Raw genomic sequence first — 19,946 nt, 5'->3', positions numbered from 1 at the left:
GTAATATATAAATTTCATATAGGTTTTTAAAATATTTTACTTATTTATTTTTAGACAGAGGGGGAGGGAGGAAGAGAAACATCAGTGTTTGGTTGCCTCTCGCATGCCCCCTACTGGGGACCTGGCCCACAACCCAGGCACGTGCCCTGACAGGGAATAGAACCAGCAACCCTTTGGTTCACAGGCCGGAGCTCCATCCACTGAGCCACACCAGCCAGGGCTCATATAGTTTTGTTTTGTTTTTTAAAACAAAATAATTATTAGCAACTTTTGGTTGAAAAAATATCTAGTTTGCTTTACTCCCAACTTGTAAAGTTCCCTCAGTGGAGGCTAAGGAAGACCTGGCCGAGATTTTCGCTCTAGAACTTTGGATTAAATGCTGGGAAGGAGGGCATATCCTCCCAAAAGTCGTTTGGATAAACAGAGCCAGAAGGATGAGCAGAGATACCTGAAAGTCAGGCTTGGGCAAACCAAATACTAACAGCAGGAACATGTTGACTCCATTAGGATCAAGGGGCTTATTTCAAAAAAAAAAAAAAAAAAAGGGTTTAATCATATCAGGTTTGCCTCATTTAACTTTATAATAGGAAAGTACGTAGTCACAGCGGGCTGGCCATAAATATAATGCTGAAGTGCAAATCAGCGTCTCTACCACTCAAGACCCGTGTTGCTCTTTCTCCACGTTGGTCCTTTTGTTCTTCCTTAAGAGGGTCTCAGGGAAAGAGAAAAGGAAGCAAAGCAGCTGTGTCATCACCAGCACTCAGGAAAGCCTAGAGGATGGGTTTTGAGAAGAATTACATGCATCCATGATACCTTTGCCTCATTAACATGGATAGTTAAAATTTTGTTTTCCTCAACCAGTTGTTTTTTCCTGAATATAAAAGATCTTATACTTCTCCTACAAGCAGTTAATTTTTCCGTACTGAGTTTGCTCCCCTCAGCATTCTGACAGGTTCCAAAATAATGACCTGTGCCGTGTATTGTTAAATGTTCAGTCAGATGGGTAGATACAGATGGATGCGTGTGTGTTGCACGAAGACCAGTCAGCATTATTTAATCAATGTTTGTTTGATCCGTGTAAAACGAGTATAAATGTAAGCTGCATCCCATCTGTCTTATCATCCATGTGAAGCCAACCTCCTTTTTAAAACTTGATTTCTTATGTAATCTCTGCAGAATGACACAGGATGATCAGTGGGGAAGAATGTCGTTCAGACTGGCGAGATAAAGGGTAGTTATGTGTAGGTGTATTTCATAGGTTGGGCTGCTTCATTTTGCAGTGCCCCTTTCAATAGTTAAGTAGTGTTATAGCTTCGTAATTACCAGCTATTAATCATCAGCTGGGCTTTGAAATCATGCAGCCCTGGGTTTGAGGGTAAATGTATGATTCTAGATGTGTGAGCAAATTACCACCAAATAGCTCAGTGCCTGCCACAGAGAAGGCCGCGAGATTCATCGAAGTAATCTGTATTTACTTCATTGCCTCGTCTTCAGAATGGAGAAAACAACAGCACCTACCTCGTACCATTTGTGAAAATTAAACACTCTACTGCATGTAAAGCAGGATGACCTGGCAGCCATGATTATAAGTATCCTGTTACTTACAGGTCTTCTTCTCGTGGGTCATATTTTAAGCATATTAACATATGTGGTATACAACTCATGTTTCCATTACCAGATTTAAAGTGTTAACCTAAAATGAAAAAGCCAAAATGAGAGGCAACAAGCATTTACCAAAGAATTAGAATTTTGGTAGCATAGAGACAGGCAGAAACTCAGAAAGTGTCCCAATTACAGCAGGAAGGCAAGGGCTTTTAGAAAAAAGGAAAGGAGTCGTTACCAGAAAAGAAGAAGGAATTCCTACTGGTATTAACAAGCTGAGCTGCTCTCGGCTGTACACGGTAGGTTACTGATTCCATCTTCTGTCAGAGAGTCCACAGTCACTAGTCCTCGTGATCAGCGTGTCTGCCTTCCTGCTAACCTTACAGACACTGGTTTGTGAGACAGCTGTGGTTGGGACTAGTCCAAAGGTTTAGCAAACAGTATGTACAAGGCAGTTCCTCCGGAATGACTGTTCTGGCTCTATTTTAAAATGGCCCCACTTACGTCAGCTTTCACAAGCTCTTCCATGTAGGTAGGCATCAAATTGTGCCTCCGAGTTGACAGATGCAATTTCATCAGTCTGATAAAATTTAAGGCACTTTCCACTTCAGCGAGTGATCACAGAGTCTGAGTTAGAAGGCCATCAGAGAGAGTAACATCGTCCACCCATGGACTGTACTTCAGTGAGCTTAGGAGCTTCTTGGGATATTTTAGAGAATAGTATGTAAGCAGCTTACGTACTGTGCAGTTAATGCCCATCAGTGTCACATCAGTGGTAGTTGTAATTTGAGGATCGCGTATTTTATCACTAAGCCCTGCGGTAACGAGTGTTCAAGTGCTGAGGTGGGTACACTAGACCACGCAGCTTCCATACGTTGCCCTTGACTGCCATATTATATGGAGGAATTACTTCATGATTTCTCTTTATGAACTTTTCTCAGCAATATGTATTAGTTCAATCCATCTAAAAAATTATGACAAGCCATTTATGGAGCCATCTTTGTAGATGCAAAGATTAACTACAAACCTGAGGACTTCAGAATTTAGGCATGAGGTCACCCAAAGCCCGCGGATGTTCTTAAACAGGGACCTAACCTGCTTGAGGTTGTGCTTTAAAAAGACTACCTTGGTGTGAAGAATGGACTGGAATGAGAGTTCAGAGGAGAGACTCCATTCAGACACCAGGTACTAAAGGACTGGAGTTAGGGAGTGGCAGTGGTGTGATGTATTTGGGACTGATTTGAGAAACATTTTAAGTCAGGTCTTGGTCACTGAATGGAGCTATTTTGTGTGAGAGTTCAAGGTTGACCCGAAGGCTTCTGCACAGACATTTGAATTATTCTGCTCCCTCTAGCTCATGGAATACTTGGAGAGTACGTTCTGTAGAGATGAGGAGTTTCCTTGGAAGAGCCAACTAGAAAGACCCCTAATTACATGATTCTTTAGACTCTAAGGCATTGGTAATTATTTTGCTGAATACTGTTTAATGATCAACTAGTTTATATATAAATCAGCATAGGCTAAGAAAGGAAAAGGGGTTTAAATTCTTAGTAAATTAGGGGCTGCAGTTTATACTGCTGAGAATTTCAGTGTGTTTTGAGGCTATTCATGACTGTTAGTAGGCCTGACTTTTTACCCTCGTGAGTTTTATTATCATGCTGAACTCTACTCCTTTAACACAAAATGTATACATCTTTAATATTTTAACAGCCATTGGATATGTTTTAATTTCCAGTTCTATATATGCACATAAAAGAACCCAGCACAAAATTACTGCTAAAAATTCTATTAACATAGTACCTTTACTTTTTAAAAAACTTCACCTGTACATAAACCTAATTTATCATTAGTTATTTCTGAAAACTTGACTTTGGTCATTTAAAATCATGTTTATGTAATTACTGAACTCATATTTCCATATATCATGAAATTATAAGTATTTAAAAAGTGAGTATCCTATGATAAAAGAGAAGATGATTTGATCTCCATAACATTACAGAAAATTAAAAAGTCTCCCAGAGTTTTATAATCAAAGCCTGGATTTGGTCTTTCCTGATTTTACTCTAACTATAAAAAATATACATATTATTTTATATCTGTAATATTTATTTTAGATTATTGGATAACTGGTTGAGCTAATGCATCAAGGAAAGGCATTAAAAATTGGAACAAATAATTTTAAAATAAAGAATAAAATGAAGCAAACTTTGTAAACATGATAACTTATGAGGATAAATAGAAACCATAATAGAAATAGAAAAGCAATTAGATCCTATCTGCACTGGGTTGTAAATTAATATTCTAAGATGATGATGACATTTAACTGACTTCCCTTCGTTACTGCATTTCGTACCTTTGAACTGCACAAATCCCCTTGTGGTACTGGTCATGGTGTATATGGCAGAACAGACTATTTTAAGCTGCCACCAACACGTAAGCCTACAGGAGAGGAACAGGAAAACCTATGCCCAGTGAAGCCAGTGAAAAGCCAGTCAATGTAAAAATCGAGGTTAGGTCCAGATAGGAAAGAATAGGGGAGAGTAAAGGTAAAATTATGTTCACAGAACGGGAAGGAATATTGAACCACGGTAACTTGTAAACTCCAGCAGCAGAGAAGCAAATGGGAAAGTAAAATACTACTAATAATAATAAAGCCTGCCTTTTCAATATTAACAGAATGTCTGTATTGATTTTCTTGTTCATTTGAATCAATGTTGGTGACTATCGCTGCTTTTTACTATGATTAATCATTTCATGTTATTCCGGTTATATTAGTGTTCAGCTTCACAGCTGGGATCTTCTTGATGAAGTGCAGCTTCAGAGTTTTCCTTCTAAATCATGTTTGTTACTTGTGATAAATGCCTATAATCCACTGTTACTCAGTATTGATTCTGTGTGTGTGCTGTTTTTCTTTCAAGTCTATTGACCCTGGCCAGCAGTTCACATGGGAACATTCAAATTTGGAAGTAAACAAACCGAAGAACAGATATGCAAATGTGATCGCATACGACCATTCCAGGGTTCTCCTGTCAGCCATAGAAGGTAAGGAGATTCTGACAGTATTTATACCTTGGTTTTCATGGGTCTGACTATGTGCGTGACAATATAGTCTGAGCTAGGCACCAGCCGTGCACGAAAATAGTTATTTAAGATTCAGCGATTGTTTCTTCTCACTTTTTATTTCTCATAAAAATATACACAGGCACACAGTAGCCCTCCCCACCCCACCCCCATCAACCATCATGTAACATGAAAGCGTCCCTCCTTACCTTTTTGCCTCTACCCTTGATGAAAGACTTGATAAACTGCACTATATTTTTCCTTTTTGTCACCAGGGACAGGTTTCCTGGAAGACTGGAGAAGGACGGGTGGGGCTGGGGCGGACTGGAAGCGGAGCTCAAGGGAGCTTCACTGGCAGCCAGGTTCCTAACAGGCAGGTCCACGTGGGGGGTTGGGGACTCCTCCTGTAAGGGAAGCAGTTTGAGTTTGCCCATTTACTGATGGTTACTGATGGTTATGAATAAAAAGGTGATTGTGAGAAGATGCCCACTAACTGTTATTTTTAAATGAGCAAGGGACTTGTTTGTAAGTAAGTCTGGATAGCCACTAGGGACAGTCTGAAGGTTAGGGGTTGGTGATGTGGGGATTGATACAAATTGAGCACATCGGAACGTCCCCTACATCTAATCTGTAGACCTATGGGCTATCTCACAGTTAAACTGAGGAGTACGTTCCAGAGGGAATGATTCCTCCTAAAAGATGAGCATTGCTTCTCAAATGTACCTAGCTTCTCTTAAGGATTCACGAGGAAAGTATTTCCCATTCATCCCTTTCCAGGACAAGGCCCCTCTCACATAGTGTATCGACAACAGTTAGGACCTCATGCTCAACACCCGGCATTTTGGCTGTGGTAGCACATTGGCTTGCTGTCCTCAGAAATCGGTTTGCGATGTCACTTACACTCGTCCCTCTGCCACAGCAGCGAACCTGGTCCGCCAGCTGCCACATGCCACCTACGTGCTCATTGGCACTCAGAAGAGTGTTGTAGCCTTTTCAGACTGAAAAGTTTACTGCTTACCCTCTGCCAGATTTTTGAAAACATTAAATAAGACCAGCTTCAGACACAGTCCCTTGGAGAACCTTACAGTTTTCACCTACAGTTATTCAAGTATCCCTCCTTTTTTCCCTTTTGAGAACCTTACAGTTTCCATCTATAATTATTCAAGTATCTTTCCATTTTCCCTGCTTCCGAAATCTATGGTGACCATCACTTTATCTCGCAAGTCCGACGAAGTCCTCCCTGCCTTCTCAGTGCCAGAGTTAGTTTGGGAGTGAGGCTCTGTTTAAAAGCTTTCCCAGTAAGCACCGAAGGCAGTCGCTACATCATTTTCAATTTGGGGGGAACAAGAACTGTCTTTCGGCATGTGAGCAAACACCTGCCTGTGGCCCCCGTCCTCAGAATGGTGCTGCGTGGCACAGGTACATTTCATAAAACTCTGACAATTTTATTTTTGATGTTGGAAAAGTGTTATAATACCCTTCTGAGGCAACCAATGATACTGGGTATTCAAGAGTTAGCCTTTTTTTTCTTTTTTAATTTTTTTATTGTTGTTCAAGTACAGTTGTCTCCATTTTCTGGCCACCGCTTTCCCCCACCCTACACACCCCCACCTCCCACCCTCAATCCTACCCCCCTTTGGCTTTGACCAAATGGTGAAGTGTGTCAAAGTTTCACCAATACTGGTTCAAGCAGGGTAGTGTTAAACAGGTAATTGCTTCTTTCAAGCCCTGTTTAGAAACTGTAATTGGATTAATTAGCATATAGAGTTTACATTTTATCTCTATAATTCTCATTTTAAAATGTAAAAAATAGTTTTTTTGTCTCATTCTTCTTAAATCATTGCCATAGTAAATGAGAAACTAAACCAAGTCACAAATAGAGAAATCTTTTTTTCATCATTGAAGCGAGACAAATTATAGAAACAAACTAAAGGAAGGTAAATTGAGAGTGCATTTGGCAAGGGCTTTCCTGGAGAACTTGTCAGTCTGCCTTTGCTGTCGCGTGGCGCTGTATTCTGTCTGAATTCGGTCATTCGGCACTAACTCCTCCCCGTACTTTTGCCCACTTTGCTGTTGTTTACCTTCACCCGGTATTTTCTACCATCACTACAGTAAAGTGTGTCAAAAAACAGGAAGATTCCTTTTCGAACCGTCATTATGAGAGTTGGAAACTATGTACATTTCATTTCTATGCTATTTTTTACAGTAGAAAAGCCAGAACATTTGAATCAAACTAAAACTTGCCTTTTTATAGCTCTGTGCCCACAAATACACCCTAAATCTAGAGCTGACCTAGAAATCAAAAGTCTTTCAATTTTAAGTGTCATGCAAAAGGCTAGAAGCATTGAATTGACGTTTACGGGCTACACAGAGAGCTTTAATCTAGATTCCCACCATGAACAGCATTATCTCTTAGCCTAAGCCCTATCTCCCAGGTATTGGAGGGGCCAAGCAATCATCCTATAACCTTAAGCACAAAGAGAAGGTGCCGGCAACTGGAACCACAGAACCACTCACTGAGGCTTCTGCTATAGAGGCAGCTTTGGTGACACAAAGCCAGATTTTTCAAGTGTATGAAAATGTTAAGTGACTTCATGCACAATTTTTAAACAAGCACTTAATGTGCTTGTTTCGAGTCCCTGGCGCAGTCACTTAGAAGACATTGGTTAAAGTTTTATTTAGTGTGCTCTTGTTCTCCAGTGGTCCTGGCCACTCTCTTCCTATTACTTTGGAGAATTATTTGACAGACATTAAAGAGAAAAGGGCATGTTGCCACAGTGATTCGTATTGTCTTCATCTTCATTTAAATGTCTTCATTTATACCACTTTCATTGAGAGATGGCAGGGAAAAATATTTAAAAATCAGGAATTCTGTGCAGCACCAATAAGCACCAATGTACTTACTGAACTCCTGGAAAATAGTGACTCTTCAAGCCACAATCCCAAATTACGCTCATTTTATTTGAGCTGGGAAAATGCAGAATAAATTCAAAAGAGTCCTAACTACAAGATGCTTACGATGCTGAGTTATAGGTTAAGCAGTATGGCAGTGCAATTGAATTTTCGACCAGTCCAGTTACCATTGGGGTCCCCTCCATATTCGAGGAAATAGTAATTACTGAAGAAGAGAGGTGATAGGATTCATTTGAATAACTTAAGATACATCTCTCAAATAAAGGCTAAATGGAAACTAATACTTACATGTGCATAAAATAACATAACACTATGCCTAATCTTGTAGAATCCGGAGTCGCCCAGGAAGTGTACTTACATTAAAGTAGAAGTGAGAAAACGGGCGCTCAGACGGAGAACCGGTCCGTCCTGAGCTGCACGGTGTACGAGCAATACGGCTCAAGTTAGAACTGTACTCTTCCGATTTGCTTTGCTCTGCGGGCACTGGAGCTCTTCACCACAGTGGATATTAATGAAACAGTGGACAACTTCCAAGAGTTTGCGAACCCAGCATCCCCCGTGGGTGTCCCTGGCCCACATCACTGTCGCAGGCTGTGGCTGAGACATGTAATTTAGTGTGGATCCAAGGGCCCCGCCTCAACTTTTGGCCTGAAAAGCCATTTTATCAGAGCATTAACCTATGGATGGTGTAATGCAATTTACTGCATTTTCGTCTTTCATTTGCTACTTTATGGCATCACTAATCTGAGGCACTGACACAATAGGGGGAGTCAGCCGTGACTCAAATGCACCAGAGTCCTGCAGTTGGCGGAAGGTGAAGCGCCTCTCCCCCTAACTGAGGCCAGCGGTGACCCCCTTCCCTCAGATACCTGTTCATGTGTCTTCACCTTCGTGTAAACCAAGGCATATCAACTAGTGGCACACAACTTATTGCAATGCCTTATAAATAGCAAAATTTCAATCTAATGATTACAGTCTTAGATAAAAAGTTTTATTTTTCCCCTAATATACTCTTCATGGCTGCTAGTACTGTATTTCTATTGGTAGAATTATAATTAACATTTCAGTTTAAAAGCCATATTGACATAGTGTTTTTTACATTGTTGGCCAGGTCTAAGTATAAAGCAAAATGTAAAATACTGCTGTGTAATTCAACGACAGAGACGAGAAGTTACAAATGTGATTGTCTGGGTCCCCGCTGTGTGGCGGGTGCCTGCCGTCGCTTTTATATGCAGTACCTGTAGTGTTCCGAACACTCTCAAAAGCTAGTTATCGTTATGTTTTACAGGTGAGGAAACTGTTAAAGTAAAAATTCAAGTAACTATTTTCTAATTAATAGCTAGTATGTGCCAGAGCCAAAATTCTAATATGTGAATCAGTGGGGCCCAAGAGTGCTGTTTCTCCAAAGGGCCGCTCGGACCCACAGTTGCTTTTGAAGTGATAATGGAAGTGCCAATGCGTGCGATACACGCCACACGTCATTAAAAACGTGTGCCTTTTTGGCTGGGAAGATTGCCTAGGGATTTTTAAATATATACTTCGAAATACGATAGAAATCTTAGAGCTAGAGGTCTTCGATTGTGTTCTTAGTCTTCAGTCAAAATGAGTTTTTCCAAAGGATAAATGACATATAAATAGCTTTCAGGTGGGTTTCCGGTGGGTTTCTGTTTAATATTACTTTTTCAAGTCATGTTAGGAAGACAACTGAATAAGAAGGCAGATGACTGAAAACTGGATCCTAGTCCGAGCACGTGTCACCTTGCGCGTGTCACCTTGCGCGTGTCACTTAGTACACTTAACATGGACCCTTTGGGGGAGCCGGACCCTTGTGAGAATTGGATGAACATTTTAAGCCCCACTCGAAAACAGCAGACTCCTGCACACTTCGTGCGCTGACTTCAGAGAGTGTGCGGCCACACGCGCCCTGCTCAGGTCCGTTCTGCAGGCCAGGAGCCCCTGCCGCGGTGGCTCTTGTTCCGCTTCCTTGTAAAATGAGGATTGTAAGACTCTTCCTGGCATTCTTGAAATCCTGAAAGTTGATTCCAAATCCGGAGATCGAAAGATTTATACTATGAGTAGTAAAATAAATGTTAAATCTCAGACCTAAAGAGATTAGCTCTTTCAAGATAAAATAGACAAACACATAGTTAAACTGGAGGGTTTACTTCAGATCGCGTTACTGGCTGGTGAGCGTCTCTGCCACGGCGCCGGGGTGAGATGGTGTTTGGTCTTTGAGAGACTCAGCAATGACAGAGTGTAAACCACATCAGGTCATGTGCATTCTTTAATACTAGTGCTTTTTAATTTGATGAAAGAAGCTTAGTAAAATACGGGTTTGTTTTATTCTTTTTCTAGTTTGGGGCTGTATATTTGAAGTTTCAAAACACATTTTTTGGCTTCACTGGTTGTACACTGGTGGAAAGTTATAAAATAATTATTTTTGTCCTCCCCATTGATTTTTTTTTTAAAAATACAGAAACTAGAAAGGGGCCTTTTAGATTTGGAATTACTTTTCATTAGTAGGGTATTTAGGAAGGAATAAGCTTATTTCATTCCTATTTATTATATCGATCCTAAGAATAGCTAATACTCGTATTTTAGAAGCTGCCAATGTGTTGACTTACTTGATGCTCTCGGAGGTGTTGGGCGAGGGCACCGTGATAATGCTGCCTGCATGTGAGGAGGTGGAAGCTCCGAGAGTTTCCTGCAGACGGGGCTCCGGTGTCACGCTCCTTGCTGGATTCTGACTATCTCGGTGCTGCGTGAAGCACTGTCAGAATTGTGTACTTGTTAACATACACTAAGTAGACCGAAATGCTGATGTGGCTGAAAAGTATGCATCACTGGCCCGTGCTCTGCTCTGTCTCATGACAGAGTGCCCCCTAACTGGAAAAGAGGTGCAGATAAGTCCCCGACACTTGTAGCTAATCTTGGAATACATTCAAGGACAGTTCAATTGCCTACATCCTTCCCTGGCGCCGCCGTCATAACCCGGCCTCCTCAGCAGTACAGAAAACCATGGAGAGCACTCAGGGGGAGGCTGGGTTCACAAACTCAGTGGAGGCTGTCCATTCCTTCATCAATAGGCACAGCGGTGATGAGCTGCCGTGCCCACAGAGCAAAGCATGCTTCTAGAAACGTGCCCTCGGTGCTATGGAAACACTGAGGGCAATTTGCCAAACTGAAGTTACATCCGGGGGCATCGTGGCAAATGACACGCTGTGGCTTTGTGAGATGCCTTTGTTTTGGCTGGTATGTGGCAAAGAAAACCCTTCATTCTGCTAGTTCTGGTACAGTCGGGTGGCCGCCACAGTGCCAGTGGAAGGGGAACAGAACCTGTGTCCTTCGGAATTCAATAAATCTACCTGTAATCATTTTTATTACATTACATTTTTCTATTTTCTGTTTGCTGCTGTCAGCAAAGTAAACACTTTTTCCTGCATTGTGAAGGCAAAAGTATCAGTCTAGGTCTTAACCAACAATTGGTGGTTGTGAGGTAGTGTTTTATGTATTTATTTATTTTTGCTTTGTGTATTGAAGTAGAGAAGGACACGTTATTCTCAAATAAAAGGTAGCTTTTAATAATTTCGTTAAAAATTTAATGGAATCAATTAAAAAGAATCATGGAGCTTCTGGGAAAAAAAAAACATAGCTTGTGTGCTCTATTCAAACTTGAGCACTTCTATCTTACAACAAGGTATAAACTGGCTTACCAGAACAATTTCTTTCTGACACAATTTACTGAGGATTTGTAGAAGTGCAAGAAAATAAACGCACCTGAGCTTTGATGCCGCACGGGGTTGGAGTAAAGTCAGCCGCTCAGCTGAGAGTTCGTCTCCGGCTCTGAAGAGCAAGCAGGTCCTGAGACAGCAGTGCCTCGTGGCAGTGCTGATGGGGTACCGTAGGGACTTAACTCTCCTCTGCATCGATTGGCCAGGGATACAGTTGGTTCTGTTACACGTCAGTTCGCTTAAAGTCGCAGAACCTAAGGACAGCGACAAGTGAGGACTTACGGTACTGTAGCAATTAGTCCCCTGGAGCCATGGACGGGATTCTGCCTGCCCTCTGAGTCTGCCTCTTATTCCCGCCCCCACGGTCCAAGGGCAGCTTCTTTCTCTGAACAGACTGCCTACTAGCCTACTCCCACCGCCGCCTCTTGTTTTTTAATGTTTGTTTTTTACCCCACCAGGTTCTAATCAAAATTTAAAGGGTTTTCAGGGATTACTATAAAGGACACATAGACAAAACCAAGGCAGAGGGTGGAAGCAAGGGAAGGAGGTGGGTTTGGCTGGGGTGGGGGAGAGGGGTGGGCAGAAAAATGCAGACAACTGTAATTGAACAACAATAAAATAATTTTTAAAAATAAATGGAATAATGGAATAAAAAAATAAAGTATCCGTCATACCAAAAATAATAATAATAAAAATCTCAGCACGTCAGAGGTAGAAGGAGTAGAAATCAGCTTGAAAGAGAATCAGAGCATATTCCTACCTAAGCTGAGAGACACAAAGCCTCTCTCAACCTTAAAAGAACTTCACAGAGATTCCCAAACCCACGAAGGTTAAGAATGCCACAGGGAGACATCTTACTTTAGAGCTCAAAAGGACGTGAGGGAGTCAGTTTGTCCAACACGCCTTGTCTAGCAGATAAGCGAGCAAAGGTCCGGACAAGTTGAACAGCTGCCCGAATGGCAGAGTGTGAACTGCCAATAGCCCTAGACAGGGGTCTGGCATCCTGGTCAAGTTCTCTGCGTTTTCAGGAGGTGCTGCTGCTGCCCCAAGGCTTCAAAAGGCACGTGTGACAGTGTGGGGTAATACAAAAGTATGTGCATTCTCCGTGTGAATACTTAATTTCCCATCGACACAATAGTTCATGTGCTGTTTCCCGCCCTGTTTTCCCAGTTAACATCAGGGCATACAGCTGCCTTATAAAGCTTATAATTTTAAATACTCCTCAACAAAAGAAATATTATTCAAAAACATTAACTGCTGGCTTGAAAAATCAAATGCAAAGCAAGTTGTGTGTGTGTCTGTGTTTTAATTGACCCACTTAGTTCAATTAGTCCTCCTCAAATAAATACAAAAAACTTTATTATCCAGCTGGTGTGGCTCAGTGGATTGAGTACCAGCCTGTGAACCAAAAGGTCACCAGTTCGATTCCAGTCAGGACCCCTGCCCAGGTCGCTAGCCGGGTCCCCAGCTGGGGTGAGGGAGGGGATGGGGGAGTGTGAGGGGCGACCATACAGTGTTTCTCTCCCACTCTTTCTCCCTCCTTTCCCCTCTCTCTATAAATAAATAAAATCTTTAAAAAAAAAAAAACCCTATTTTAACCCAGTCAGGACATCTCAGATAGTATATTCTTTAACGTTCAACATGTTTTAAGGCAGTTTTCAGCAATTATCACAAATATACTTTTGAACATAGTAGCTTCATCTTGCCAAGGACTCCTCACCTTCATTAATACTCAAACATGTGCAGGCACAGCGTCAGGAAGCCCTTTCCTGTCCTTGCTATGGCTGGATGAAGAAAAAGGGTGTTGTCCTGGCATTTTGAACTCATGACCACATTTCCAAAGTTCTGCAGGCAATTAAAAGAACAGTGGATCCCAAAGTCCATGCCCAGGCTTATTTTTGCACTAAAAACCATAACTAGCAATTCTCAGCAAATAAAAGGAGAGCCTATAACTGGCCTAATTCTGTGTGAACAGCCCTTTGCTATGGCTTGTGATGCACAGAGAGCGCCCAAGCCCAGCCCTACCACTCACTCACCTCATCACAACCTTTGTTAGTCTTAGAGACTCTAGTTGCACAGCCCCAAGCTTACTTTGCCCAAAACACCAAACCCCGGGTAAAGCATGTAAGTAGTATTTTTAAGCACCACAAGCGAAGAGTCCATTAACTGATGAAATACACTGTAACGCATGCATGAGGAATACTGGTATAATATGAATTCTAATTCAGGCCTCAGTCTTCTCTCTGACAAGAGTAGAATGATGAACATTATTGGTGTTGGAACTATTTACATGACTACTAAATGGAGAGAACGCATAAAATGATACATGGAAATGTGTGGAATTTATTTTTATAGTTATCAGAAGGCCGTGGATTCCTAGGAAAGATCAACTTTCCCTTTTTTTCTTGAACAATGGCATTAAGACTGACTGCAAGAGGCAGTTCTTACAACAGTAACAGCCCCAAGGTTTTTGCCTGTGACAAACTAAGGTGGACATTTTTGTGATGCCCTTTGTTTCATGATTCCTCCCTATCATCACCCCCCAAAAGACAAGCACCGTTACTGTAGAAGGGAAAGGAGGTCTCTTGACACCAAGAAATAAAAGCAATCTGTTAATGTGTAGTAATGCTACATTCGTTCAGTACTGCGTGTGAGTGAGGTTTCCATCTATCACAGCCCCGGAGGAACTTGATTAATTCTCACACACTTCTCTTGGATTAGTAGTGCGCTTTGATTGTGTTGCATTAGCAGATGCAAATCATTGTCTGGATAAGGCAGGGAACTGACAATTAAATAAGCAAATAGGCATTATTTGAAGAAGGTCACTCCCCGAAACTGAAAGGACTTTGTACATCCAGCCTCCCAGCAGCAGCATCACAATCAGTAGCTACAGGATAAGCATTTCATGGCACCAGACACTTGGAAAACCGGCATATTACGTTTCCTTCCCGCTGCCTCCCCGTGCCCAGAGTTGGTTCAAAACTTTCCCAAAGTTTCTTGCATTGAAAACTAAGATCTCATTGACTTGAAACACGCTGCTTTTCAACTTTAGCTTCCAACCTAGGGCCGGTATTTTTAGCATGGCAATCCGCCACCCTTTCTAAAAATTTTTCTCATCCACCTTTCTACACAGCTTGTTATGTTGGGTTCTAGGAGTATAGGACACTTTAGATCTTAGGGCTTCTCCGGAGCATAGCCCTCTCTCACATCTCCACGTCGCAAACGACGTGTGACAGAGAACTTACCGGAAATGTCGTTTTGCCAGAATGGGTAAGGGATTTGCCAGAGGAGGCTTTCGTTCCAGGTACAGTCTCCTTAGAGAAAAGTGTCAAAACAGAAGAGGAGCCTCAGCAGTATTTTCAGGATATAAGCATCAGCTTAGTAATTAGCTCTATCAAGTGTTGGATATTTCTTTTTAATTCTTCTGTCTTCAAAATATCAAGTCCCAAATTCTTAAAGCATTTTGTGATACAGTTAATCCTAGGACCCAGTGGTTTTCAGGCAGAATTTTTGTATTTTTTTTACTCCTGGAAAGCACAACCATTATTCAGTAGCAACCTGTTTCCCCTAAAAAATCATAATAATTCATTATTTAAATTTGAGCAGGATGTCTAGAAACAGTTCATTACCCAATACCTGTTGGGTGGTATACCTGTTGAATGTTGGGTGGGCTTGATTCCCTTGTTCTAAATGTGAGCCCATGTCCGCAGCCTCTGCCCTCGGACACATTGTTCAGACACGTGTCTCCCTTGATAACGGGGAAGTGGCACGGTGCCCCGATGATGTGTCCTTGGGGGCATTAACCCCGACTTCTCCACTTTGAATTTTGGAAAAAATTTCGTGTATGTTGGTGGCTGAGTGAGGCCCACAGCCAAAGCCTTTTTTATCAGTTCTCAAAGGTTGCTAGCTGCTAGATGAAAACTTGGACAGCGGGCTTTCCTGTGTTGCACGGGAGATCTGTCGTGGGCTCGGAAACGAACCCCGTGGACATGCAGACGTGCTGCTTCCCGGTGGCTGGAACCTGAGGACTTTGTTCAAACTACAATAATTTGATGTCAGGGAGGAAAAGGATCTTTATCAACAAAGTGCTGCCAGGACCCCAACTGTTTTCAGAGTAGCTGTAACAGATGAATAATGTTACAACCAGCTGAGCAAAGCCTTTTTGCTCGAAAGGATTTTCGTTCATGGTGGTGGTACTCCACATCCATGTGTTCATCTCGAAGCCCCGTGTTTCCATCCGACTTCCATTACTTTTCTCGAGAGGATCAGTTTTACAACTGGAATCCGAAAGGCAGTCAAAGTAATTGAAAGTGGCAATCAGTGAAATATAACAATTTTAGCTTGGGAACATATGTTTCGTTACAAGGAAAGTATTTTTTTCCATAAATCCGGGACCCGTGTTTTCCCAGGGCAACAAAGGGGCCATGTACACGTTCTGATGCTCCGCCCCAGGTCAGTGATACTCCTCCGGGGACTGGCAACTCCTTACCTCCCAAGGAAATCTGTTCCCTTTTCGATTCTGACAGTTCGAAAATGCTTTGTTGTATTGGAGATAAAATCTCTATCTCTGTAGTTGCATCCTTTAGAACTGAAAAACTTGGGTCTCGACAGAGTAAACCTGAACCTCTCTTTAGATACACATGGGTAGCCCTACGTTTTCCTTTGCCAAGTTGTGTTACATACTTGCATTCCTTTCTTGCATGGAATAGCTTTCACTTCCTTAATCATTCTGGCCACTCTCCCTGGCAGAAGCTCAAACTTGCCTATATTTTTCTTAAAAGCTTTCAATCAGAATATCCACAGTAAATTATAGCTCTGCTACTTATTAAATGTTGGAACTGGCGGAAATTATTTACTCTTTTGTTGCTAGTAATAGGAAAGGTAAATGCAAGAGACATGGTCTAGAGGTCAGAACAGGCAGTAAACAAGTTAACAAACATAGTTACAGTCTGCAATACGCCATGTACAGAATTGCCAAGGGAACTCTGCGGTCCCAGGGTATGAAGGGCAGGCCTTCTGAGATGGGGGTGAACTTTGTACCCATTGAAGGAGATGGAGTGACCCAGGATGCAGCACAGTTCTAAGGTAGGAGAGCAGTTTTCCAAAACTGAAGCTGAACCTAGCTAGAGTTTAGAAGTTTAGAAGGTGAGTAGAACGAGAGGAGTCTGGAGAAGTGCAGGGCTTCGTAGCCATTGTTGAGAGTTTGGGTTTTATTTGAAGTGTAAGGGGAAGCCATCGTTGGGTCTGAAGAAGAGATGTTACAGTGTCTGAAACAATGTTTTTAAAAAGTGTTTTCCTGCTAGATGGAGAACAGCACAAAGGATGAAAGTAGAAGTGGGGCAACCAATTAGGAAGCAGCTGTCACAATCCAAAGAGAGGCCCATGTGACACCACAGCCCCATGAGGTGTGAACAGGGAGCACTACCCTGCAGAAGCTAAGACAAAGTCGTAGCGGACTGCCCACCCGTGATTGAGCCAGGCTCCGCCAGCCTGCGCAAGTTTCTCAGGCTTTGTGCATCTCAGTTTTCTCTTCTGTGAGAGGAAGATCATCACAGGACTTAGTTCGTAGAGTTGCTGGGAGGGTTAAGTGAGTCGCCTGTTGGCACAACCCGCGAAGACTGTTCCACTGTCCTGACAGGCTACGTCACATTTCTCAGACTCAGGCAGTATCTTACCTAGGTTTTGAGTGATTGAGTGAGGAATATGACCGGATAATTGTTCATTCTCTTTTACAAGCCGTACTTTGCTGATGCAGGGGAGAAAGACAATGTGAGAAAAGGCATTCTATGGACAGTCAGGTTTTGGGGGGTTTTTTTGGAAGTCCACCTTGTCCTTTTGTAAATGACCTCAAACAATCCAAAGAGAGGCCCATGTGACACCATGGGCCTCTTTAACTATGTGTGACCTGTTTTGAATCTTTGCATTTCTTTAACTATGTGTGACCTGTTTTGAATCTTGCTTAAAACCCAAATCTGACAGTATTACTGGAACTCCTCTAGCGTAGTGTGGGACAGTAATAAAACAATGCCATTAAGCTGTGTCCCAGGCCATTTCTTCCTGTGATATGTTCACCTCGCTGAGTAATATTCCTGTTTTACAGGCATCCCAGGAAGTGACTATGTGAACGCCAACTACATAGATGGCTACAGGAAGCAGAACGCCTATATCGCCACGCAGGGCTCTCTCCCAGAAACGTTCGGGGACTTCTGGAGAATGATCTGGGAGCAGCGGAGTGCCACGGTGGTCGTGATGACAAAACTGGAAGAGCGGTCCAGGGTAAGGCAGTCCCTGTGTCGCGTCTCTCATTCTGTTCAGGGCCTCGCCTTCAGCTTTGACCTCCTCCCGGACGTTCGTTGTGATGGGCATCAACAACGCTGATTAAACCTCCCTTCCACACTTCTGAGCCTTTCAGAAGTGAACTTCTCTCGTGTTCCAATGTATGACCACCGACACAAACAAAAGAAAAGTAGTACTCAAGGAAGAACCAACATTTTCAAAAATATTGAATAACAACACACAGACTTTTGGGAAGAAGTCACCAATATCTACTTCCCAGTATTTTGCACTTTTTCTTTCTCACAGTGTGCAATGTGAGATCTAAAATTCTGTGACACCGGTTCTTTTTAAATTATTCAAATTAGCACAAATTAAGTCAGTGCAGCCAGAAAAATGATGTGGGTTAATACACGGCTGAGAAAACACATAAATGTGTAGAGGGTATTTTGCTAGTTTAGCCTTTTCCAGAATGAATAGATTTTAATAATGGACTCATTGCTTATTAGAGTCTAAGAAAGGAGTTTTATTCATCATGTGGGTCTAATGTTACGGTGCACGGCACGTAAGTTAAATGCTGCTGATTTGCAAAGCTAAAACATAATGGGTAAGCTATATATATTCCCAGGAAAACATGCAGATAGTATAGCCAGTTAATGGAAAACAGTCTTTAACCTTGAGAATTTAAAGAAGGAGTCTCTGAAGATGACACGTACCCTCACGGAAGACTGGGCTACTCCGGGCAGAGTTTGAAACCACCGGTGAGTTATCTTTCAATGTGGTCACAATAGCTCAAAGAGGGTATTTAAAAGGAAGCCAAAGCCCAAGTCCCCATCTGTTGTGTGACAGTCGAGGTGTTTTAAATGGTCTTCTAAGTTCAATTCATGGCAGTTTCTCTTAGTCCAGGTGTGTGTCTGAGGGAAGAGTCAAAAGCTGCCAAGAGGATTTATAAGGGAAAAGCTCACGCTTCAGAAAAGACGAAAAGTCCCAGCTGTTACCTTGCAGATAAGGAGTTGAGAATTACAAAGATGTCGTTCACAACTGGCTTTGCAAAACTGAAAAAGCAATCAGATCCTTTTAAAAACCCGTGAATTCTATAGACATATGGAAATATCGTCTGAAATGAAATTTAGATAAAAACTGTTATGACTGTGAGGACAAATATCTTTATGTGCAAACTCCAAAAGAGATAAATGGACCTATTATTGATTTGTACTTAAGGTAATCCCTATGTAACAAGCCAATTCTTTAAAAACAACCCCCTAACCCAAATGGTTCTTGAATATACCTGTTAATAATTATAACGGTGTCTAACATATATTAGGTGTATTGGTATTTTACAACAACCCTGTGAGATAAATACTACTATGATCTGCACCTTACATATGAGTAAACTACGGCTGGAATATTCCAGAAAGTCACCAAAGGTCATTCAGCTACCCAGGCAGCGTTAGGAATTGAAGACACATAGTCTGAATCCAGAACGCATGTGCCTCGCCATCAGTCCATACTTCCATGAAGCCGAGACAGCTGGACTGTTACATTTTGGCGTGCGTGTCAATCCAAGCCTCCCGGATCGCTCTGCCTGGAGATACTGGCTGGTAACAAGCAGTCATTTGCAGAAGCTGTTTTCAGTAAAACACACATTTTATCTTGACACTGCAGGCCTTCATTAAACCATGCACAGAAACTTGTTTTGAAATAACCAAATGAAATTCTGCCCCCTTTCTCCCTAATTGCTTCTAATAATAAAGTTAGTTCTAACGGGTCCCACTGCCACTGCACCATCGGATGGTAATGAGCGGTTCCTGGCGGAAGGCACTGTGACTTCAGTACCTGCAGTTTATCTTTATGTTGCAGGCTACCTTTTTTTCCCCTGCCTCACACAGAGGAACTTTTTTGGAAGTTACTAAAGGAACCTCTGTTCCCTCCCTTCATTAATTACTCTTTGCTCTTGCAAGTTAGCTTTCTCTTTGTTAAATGGCCTAAAGGAGGCCAATTAAAATGCTGTCTGGTGATTTTTATTCTGTGGTGATTCAGCCAGGACGCGAACTTGTGGTGACCTGCATAAGCCAACACTGAGGAGTCTCGACCATTATCAATCCGACCACACAAATGAGCCCTGACCCCCAAGGCCCCGAAGCCCTTTGTTCTGCAGTCTGGAACACTGGAGAAGAAATGACCAGATGCAGCAGACGGATCTAAACAGAGCACTGGTGCCTCGGATGATCCCACCTGTTCTTCCAGCTTTCTCCTTCACATCCCCCCACCTCACGTTTTTTCCGCTATGCAGTGGCTCCTTCACCTAAAGTCTCAGCGGGGAAGGGCAAGGCATTCCTGGATCCTCAAACAAGACCTTGGGTTGAG

General features: G+C 42.2%; 1 protein-coding gene across 16 annotated transcripts in view; it reads left to right on the top strand.

The window, feature by feature from the left end:
* Nucleotides 1–19,946, top strand: part of PTPRD (protein tyrosine phosphatase receptor type D) — a 517,292-nt gene that overhangs the window by 429,039 nt on the left and 68,307 nt on the right. For all 16 annotated transcript variants that reach the window (XM_053924461.2, XM_053924474.2, XM_053924452.2 and 13 more), the window contains 2 exons: nucleotides 4,521–4,644; nucleotides 17,407–17,582. In XM_053924461.2, coding sequence (XP_053780436.1) covers nucleotides 4,521–4,644; nucleotides 17,407–17,582 — 300 coding nt within the window. The remainder of the gene's footprint in view (nucleotides 1–4,520; nucleotides 4,645–17,406; nucleotides 17,583–19,946) is intronic.

This window comes from Desmodus rotundus, chromosome 1, assembly GCF_022682495.2.
Source record: "Desmodus rotundus isolate HL8 chromosome 1, HLdesRot8A.1, whole genome shotgun sequence".
NCBI classification, from domain to species: Eukaryota; Metazoa; Chordata; class Mammalia; order Chiroptera; family Phyllostomidae; genus Desmodus; species Desmodus rotundus.
This window is presented reverse-complemented; position numbering and strand designations above follow the sequence as displayed.